This window comes from Notolepis coatsorum (genome assembly GCF_963971535.1).
Source record: "Notolepis coatsorum genome assembly, chromosome: 17".
NCBI classification, from domain to species: domain Eukaryota; kingdom Metazoa; phylum Chordata; class Actinopteri; order Aulopiformes; family Paralepididae; genus Notolepis; species Notolepis coatsorum.
Window position 1 is genome coordinate 22930784 of NC_140181.1, and position 8755 is coordinate 22939538.

Sequence of the window (8755 nt, forward strand, 5' to 3'; positions counted from 1 at the left end):
GCGCATGCACGTACGCGAGGAAGTGCAGTAGTGATGCCAAGCAGAGCCCCTTAACGAAACAGAACTCATTGACTGCCACACTGTTTTCCCATTTTTACTCCCTGGTGCCAGCATTTCAGACTGTTTTGACGATGTTTGTAGACCCATGGTATATTCTTTAATATAGCTATGGAGACATACATGTACTATGGGTCATTTGAAAGGCTTATCTTTATATCCCAACAGGGAACAAACCATTTATTTCTACATACCTCCATTCCTGTGTAATCCCAGGCTAAAGAGTGGCCAGTTTCCAAAAAAAATCCCTGCTCAATTTCTAGAAAGAGAAATATCACGTCTTTTGTGAAGCATGCGCAGTTCGAGCTTGTTGCTCGTCTGACACTTATACATTTCCAGGTCAAAGGGCTCATGTTGATAGATATTATTGTTCTATTCACAAAACCACCATGGGGGGGGGGGGGGGGGGGGGTGGCTACATAACAATAACACATTCATACTGCTGTAGAATTTAAGACTGAGATGATATTCAATTAAAATGAACATTTATTACAAGACAACATAAAATACTAAATAAATCACACCACATAAGGACAGTATACATCACATAGAATGCATCAATAAAACAAATAAACAAAATCAAAAATATAATATAATACAAAAAATAGATAATAAATAAATAATTTGGCTTCCAAGATATCCAGGGAACGTGGCCAAGATCCAGGCCCTCACTATATGTGGCAGCTAGGGTATAGTGCAATTTGTCGTTCAACAAGATGTTACTGTGAAACCATTCACAGTTGTAACATGTAATGTGCAATAATAACCTTGATCGTGCAATATGTCCAATGTTTACAATACAGTGTACATTATAGTATATGTATATGTCTACACTGTTATGTTATATATATGTCAGCTCAAACTTATTGCGAGGTATTGTTCTATTGAAGTGGGGTGTGGCCACAAATTCGTCAGTAGACCAATACATAGCCAATTAAGGCTTGCGGATTATCCCGGTAAGGAAATAAATACCAAAAAAATTGTTGAGCTCCTGCACATTCACTGCTTTCCAAGCATGCACTCTGCTCCTCGGCATGTTGGCATTCTCCACTGTATTTGCACAGCATACAGGTTTGCTTGACAAGCTATGGTCTGCAGTAACTCATCTGTCAAAAACAGTCCAACAAAGTCGACAGGCTGGTCGGACAACAGCATGGCAGCACCTTGGCGTAGTCCTGGGTTGGCAGTGAAGGGATCAAACTAGGGATGTCCGATATTATCGGCCGACCAATATTATCGGCCGATATCGGCAGTAAAATGTGATATCGGAAAATATCGGTATCGGTTTAAAAAAAGAAAAAAACAATAACAATATTTGTTATATATATATCCAGTGAAATTATTAGTTACCTGAAATTATTCCGTTTTTTGTGGGGGGAAACCCTGCATATATCGGTATCGGTTGATATCGGTTGATATTGGTATTGGAAATTAAGAGTTGGACAATATCGGAATATCGGTATCGGTAAAAAAGCCAATATCGAACATCCCTAGATCAAACAAATCTTATAAAAAAATAAATTATAATCCCACGGAAAATGTATGTTTTACAAAGGTTTTTGTAATGTGTGTACCAGTAAAAATTCTGCATGATTATCCAAAATGGCCGTCCGCTCCGATTCATTCAGAGGCTCTCGTCAAAACAATGGATTTCTTCGTCTTCTTGTGTCACCTCCCCCCACTCTGAGCGCTCGTCTGGGATCACTTTTGGAGCAGACGCTCCTTGGCTACAACGGTGGTCAATCATTTTCAATATCAGCGGTGATTGGTCAGTTCAGAACTGTTCATTACCGGACGTGGTCATTTGGCGGAGCTTGTTATATATATATTGTCATGTAACTCGAGACCCGAAACACACAATTGGTTGAGTGTGGTGATGATCGAAAGGCAGAAAATTCAACTTTCCAACAATGTATTGAATGATTGGCGAAAAATGCAGCCCGGAGCCGACAGACGAGCGCAAAGTGCCACGAGAGGAATGCCGACCTTGACGGCTCTGTCTCATTACCTAGGCCAGGGGTTCCCAAACTTTTCAGGCCTCGACCCAAAAATAACGGGGTCAGAGAGCCGCGACCCCCACTATTATAGGAGGTAAAAAAAAGTTAAAAAAAAATATATATATATATATTATTTTTTTTATTTTTTTAATAAATGGAAATGTATGGTTGAAACATGCACACGTTCAAACGCACACACACTAATAAGCATTGGAGGCTTTTAACCAGGGCCAGACTGGGGAAATCATTCAGGCCAGGAAATATAGTGCAAAATTTAGCCCCAGTCAGTCAGGCCACTTTTTAAGCAGGGGGTCTGGGGGTCCCCCACCAGGACATTTCTTGTTACAAAGACTTCATTTCCTGCATTCTGGTGCAGGCATTTTTTTATTTGTACCCTTTAAATGCCAGTGTTTGTGATGGCATCACAAATTATTGTTAAAAAACAGGCTAGCATATGTATGATTAGCAACAACACTGATTTTGATGGATTTTCAGTTTTTTTGTAATGTCAGATTGAAAATAATACAATCTTTTATTCAACTTCAGCCCTGATCATAACACCACATATTAATTTTATAATTCTAACCCCTTAAATGCCAGTGTGTGTGATGGCATATATTTGCAATATATCAAATGCAAAGTAGATTTTTCTGGGGGGGATTATTACAGGCTAGCATGTGTCAATGATTAGCAACAACAGTTTTTTGTAAGGGTCCCACCTCCACCAATCACATGCGACTCCTTTTGTGTGTGTGTGTGTGAGAGCAAGAGAGAGAGAGAGAGAGAGAGAGATAGTTCTCCAACTTGTGTGAGTTGCAGTGATCTCCTGGTTGTTCCCCACCTAGGTTATCTCTAACTATTGCGCTGCTGCAACTAGAAACACTGTCCTGGCCTGCTTCTAAGTTCAGTGGCCTGACTGCAAAAAAATAAAAAAAATTGGATATATATATATATATATATTTTTTTTTAAATCATCTGGCGACCCCCCCCCCCCCCCCCGCGCGGCGGCTCGCCAGATGATTACCCCGCGCCCTCCTGTGGGTCGCGACCCCGACTTTGGGAACCCCTGACCTAGGCGACGGCAGCCGATCAGTTGCTTGTCACCCCTTACCCAAAAACACACCGCTCTCTCTGTCTGTCCGTCTGATATGCTGTCTATAGAGCGAATGCGAATGTTATCTGTAATAAGCCAGGCATCTATTTTAACACACAGGCCATAGCCACCTTTAAACTCCAGTTTAGGAAAGGCCCTGTATATAGGTATTTACATACGCAGTTCACTTTTTATAATCACAATGAAAACCATATATATCATATATTTCAATGTAGAAGGTGAAATCAATACGTAACCGTAACCTGCAGTTCCTGGATCAGTTTGTGGAAAGTGCAGACACTCCTATTGTTTTGTATTTGTAAAAGTCTCACAGCATGTATTTTCTTCTAGATACAATGTGGACTCCAGAAGCTCCAACATTTCCAAACACGTAAGTATCTCAGGTTTTGGTCTTGGTTGATTTGTTTGCACACCTGCTGTATATTTCACCCACAAACCAGTGGTGGGAAATTACCAAGCATTTCTACTCACATAGTACAATACATGAATACAATATTGGACTTTACTTGAGTATTTTCACTTCAGGGAACTTTGTACTTTTACCCCACTACATTTCAAAGGATGTTTTTTTCCCACATGTATCTGAACCCATCACAGTTACTACTAGTAGTACTATGAAGAAAAATATTTGGACTACAAAACATGGGAGAAGTTAATGAAGTTGATTTCATATACTTTAAAATATTAGGCCTGTCAAGCTTCAAGAGGACATCATCAGAGCCAGCATAACTGGAACACTTTAATAATAATAATAATAATAATAATAATAATAATAATAATAATAATAATAATAATAATAATAATAATAATAATAATAATAATAATAATAATAATAATAATAATAATAATAATAATAATAATAATAATAATAATAATAATAATAATAATAATAATAATAATAATAATAATAATAATAATAATAATAATAATAATAATAATAATACACTTTATTTGTACAGCACCTTTCATACAAAAATTGCAGCACAAAGTGCTTTACAACAGAAAAAGACTTAAAGACATCAAATGAGCACAAAAAGTGCAAACATAAAATCACAGTTTTTCACATTAGGATCTAACATCCCAATAGGTCACCTTGTTTATGGTTTGATTCAGTTTTAAAAATAGACAATAATAAAAAGAATAAGATAGAATAGACAAAGTGACAAAGTGCAATAGTGCAGTGCAAAAAATAGTAGAATAAAATAGCAGACATATAACATCACAGTTTTTTACAGTGCAATAAAATAGTTCTGGATTACTGTTTAACAGTTTAAAGTCGTCTTTACCTTCTCTGTTTGGTATCCACAGTTTAAAACATGACAGTCTTCCCTCCTGTTTGATACCCACTTTGACCCTTCAAACCTCCCACGCAGGGCGCAGTTCGAGGCCTTGGTCCCCCACACAGTTTTTAAAACCTGACCGTCTTTCTTCCTGCTTGATACTCACACAGTTCGATACTTGACAGTTTAGAACCTGTGATAAAAGTCATAAAAGAGTAAAATAGTGTAATCAGTACAATCAGTGTAACCTTTAGAGATTAGATGATAATAGAGGATTTTAATTTCTTCACCAGAGTGCTATTATATATATATATATATATATATATATATATATATATATATATATATATATATATATATATATATATATATATATATATATATATATATATATAATATATATATATAATATATATTCATCTATATATTTCTACTTTTACTTGAGTAAAGGAACTGTGTACGTCAACATAGTACAATTCAAATGTGCTCAGCTGTGAAATCCTACCAGTTACAGAGCTTTTTTATTATTATTATTATGTTTTTGATAGTATTTTATTGGTTTTTGCTACCAGGCTGTCCGGTAGAGAGAGAGAGAGAGAGAGAGGAAGGATGGGAGATAGACGGGGGAAGACATTCGGCAAAGGTCGCCGGGTCCACCGTGTTGCACCACAGCGCTGTATACGTGGAGTGCCACCCTGGCACCCAAGAGCTAAAACACCTTCATGACAGACGTGCACAGATTGTTGAGTTGGTTAAAATAACCATTATGAAAAAATACACAACCTTGATTTGACTGCTAAATGTCATGTTTTATCTCCACGCTAATCAAATCACGGGAGAGCAGAAGGTAAGTTGAGTACCAGCTTTGTGTATTTTGTATTTTACGTGTTTTACCATAAAATATGTCCTGCTAATCAATGTCCTTCACTCATTAAAATGATGTAGCATCTTCATCGACGCTACATCAGCGTCTGTGTGTCTTGATTGGGACAACGCGTGACAAATGTGACCAAATAACCACTAGAATCTGTAATGTCGTCAAACAGCGACCTCTAGGGGGAGGGCTTGCTATTGTTGGACACACCTCAGGCTCTGCCAAGAGAGGTCTGGAGAAATCCACAATATAATAAGCTACTGTATAAGTGTAGACATCTCTTGGCAGAGTACGAGGTGCAGCGATGGGTAACCTGACATTTACATTTTAGTCGTTCAGCTGACGCTTTTATCCAAAGCGACTTACAAGTTCTGTACAACGAGTCAGCAGGAAGGGTAAGTGTTCGTCAAACAGTGATGCATTTGGGTGCTACTGTACAGTCTTGAGTGCATATTAGTATAGACATATTAGGTAGTAATAGGCAAGGTGGATTCCTTAGTAGCAAAGTGCATAATAGCAAAAGACAGTACGAAGGTTATTTATTTTTCTTTTCATTTATTGAGATATTATTGATTGAAGAATGTGTTTTTCGTCGACGGTGGAAAATTGGGCGGGTTTCGGCCGTCCTGACTGTGGTGGGTACTAGTTCGTTCCACCATTGTGAAGGGAGAGGACCGAGAATAGCCTGCTTCTCTTTGATGACCCTCCCGGAGCTTGGATAGGAGTGGGTCTGAGATGGCCAGAAGATGTGGAGTGTAAGGGCCTTGAAGGTGTGTAGTTAGAGACCATTGACCCGAGGTAGGAGGAGGCTGTTCCCCTCGCTGCACGGTGTGCCAGGTCATGGTTCTTGAAGCAGATTCATGCTGCAATAGGAAGCCAGTGCAGCTCTCTAGGAAGTGGGGTAACATGAGCTACCAGTACCAGACATGGGTGCTCCCTATCATCTGACACACAACTGCTTTGAAAATGACAGATCTTCTTTTCCCTGTATTACTGCTTTGAAAATTACAGGTAAAAATGTGTGTCATTCTCGTATTACTTATCACTTTCATGGACATTTCCTGTTATTATTACCATGCTTTATGTGCCATAACGTTAATGCGATTTAGCAGCAATCTCTGTGTATCCCGGTTTCCATTATTGCACGTCTTTGATTTATGTTCTGTTTTATGTTTTGTTTATGTTTACATCAAGGACACACATCATTATCACGGGCTCCCGACGTGCTCATTCTGTCTGTCTGTCTGCATACATTATCAGCCGTTCAGGTAATGAAGCATCCTTTTTCCAGAAGTCATCTTCAAAGCCCAGTAGATGTTGTTTAATTAAAACAAACAGACGTGCCGGAGCAGCGCTCAGTAACACTGCACATACAAGGCTATAGCAGTCAACATATATACAGGCTATACACACACCCTCTCTCTCTCACTCACACACACACACACACACACACACACACACACACACACACACACACACACACACACACACACACACACACACACACACACACACACACACACACACACACAAACACACACACATTTAGAATCTTTATTTATGTCCACATAAAGACAATGTTTAAAGGACACAAATATTATCAGTGCACTTATACATTGTGGGTTATTCTGATACATTCGTGCCCAAATTGACAATGGCAACCAAAGTTACACACACACATGGATGATGAACCTGACAATCAACACACAGCTCATGGATACAGATAGCAGCGTCTTCTCCAAATTGCGCGGCTTCTCCAAATAGCTGAAAATCTAATCTGGTTGAGTAATCAGAGATAATTTCACTCACTTGTTGTTCCCATTCACCGGCCACATTAAATGACCCAGATAGGTATATGTTTCATGACGTGCGTAGACTCTCAGTGGCTTGTTATCAACTGTAAATGTGGGAATTATATCTGATTTTGCCCGGTACCAGCGGTTTCCCCCGCTCCACCTCTCATAGAATACAGCACATTTAGCATATTTGACCTCTAATCCAGACCACTCTAGGGAGGAGTCGGTTCTGGAGAGCATGGTGTTTATGACATCCTCCTGTCTGGAGGCTATTATTACATCATCTGCATACCCCTGGACGGGGTTAGGGGAAATTACATTGGGGGGAGCGCAACTACAAAGCCATTTTAACCATGAGTTGATAGCGAGTACAAAGTTGACTGCACTCCATGGACAGCCTGTCTTTATACCTACTTGTAGTGGGATTGGGTCTGTGAGCTGTTTGCAACAAATCACCTGTATGTATGAACCAGAGTAAACATCCCTAACAATGTCAATGAAAACCTGGGGTAGATGTATTTCCTCAAGGGCTGTCAGCATGACATTGTGTGCTAGGGTTCCAAAAGCACACTGAATAAAATTGACTGGACTCGTGTTTGAAATCATCAATGCCTGTTTTGAGACAGAACACATGCTCATTCATGCCTTGCCTGTTGATATAGGCCTTTTGTTTGGGAGACAGTATGTTTTCATCCACAAGCCAAGGCAAGACACGGTCAAGGATACATTTCATAAATACCTTGTAGATGGTAGGAAGAAGTGAAATGTCTCTCCAGGTTGTCCGGGATATTGTCCTTTTTGGGAATTCTGTGGACGAGAGCACCCTTCCATGACTCAGGCACTCTTTTGTTCTCCAGGCAGGCATTAAAGATTGATGTTAAGATACCTGGCTGCGTGGCTTTGAGTGACTCATAAGTGACACGGTCCATGCCACTCGATTTATTGTTAGGGAGAGCGCGCAACACTGTCTCCACCTCCGCGGTGTTCGGGGAACAGGCTGGCTCCGTGGCGGATAGTCTGTGATGCCATGGTGGTACAGGGAGAAGGTCGCCAATGCGCATTTCTCCCTGACATTTCTGCTGATAATAAGACTGCACTTGCTCGCAGTTACTGGGGCACGGAGGGGGGCTGTGATATTCGCTGTTGTTTAACACAATCTGAATGGCTTTAGAACGTTTGTGTTGCCAGAGGTAGGACAGTTTGTTTCGGCTCACCTTCCTCCTCCGCTGGTCGCCTCCCGCTGATGTTAATAACGTCTCTCGGATAAATCGCAATTGTGATTCAATCCAGGTGGTGACTAGTGCGGGTGTTAGTGCGTCTGGGAGTGATTCTTTCACCGGGAACTTTTTCAGAACCCGAGCGACGTATTTCAGAAGAGGGTATCCAAGTGGGCGTCCCCAGTGATTTACCGCTGTAAAAACTCCGTTCCTGGAAAAATACTCCGTTCAGGAGGGTAAAGAGTCGGATCCAAACTCCAGGATCTCCCGATGAAACGTAGTGGTGTTTCTCGTCACGGTGTTCAGAATCCAGGCTTTTCCTGAAGGCTCTCTTGCGAGCTTGAAATTCAGACCACCGCTGCTCATCCAAGGGCTGGGCCGTGTCAGAGAAGTCCGTGTGGGGCGGCAGCTCTAGGCCCG

General features: G+C 40.4%; 1 protein-coding gene across 1 annotated transcript in view; it reads left to right on the plus strand.

Moving 5' to 3' along the window:
* LOC311243974 (copine-9-like) overlaps window positions 1–8755 on the plus strand; it is a gene marked incomplete at both ends in the record, with an annotated part of 217986 nt that overhangs the window by 143410 nt on the left and 65821 nt on the right. The window contains one exon of the mRNA XM_084333382.1: window positions 3499–3538. Within this exon, the coding sequence (XP_084189508.1) occupies window positions 3499–3538 (40 nt within the window). The remainder of the gene's footprint in view (window positions 1–3498; window positions 3539–8755) is intronic.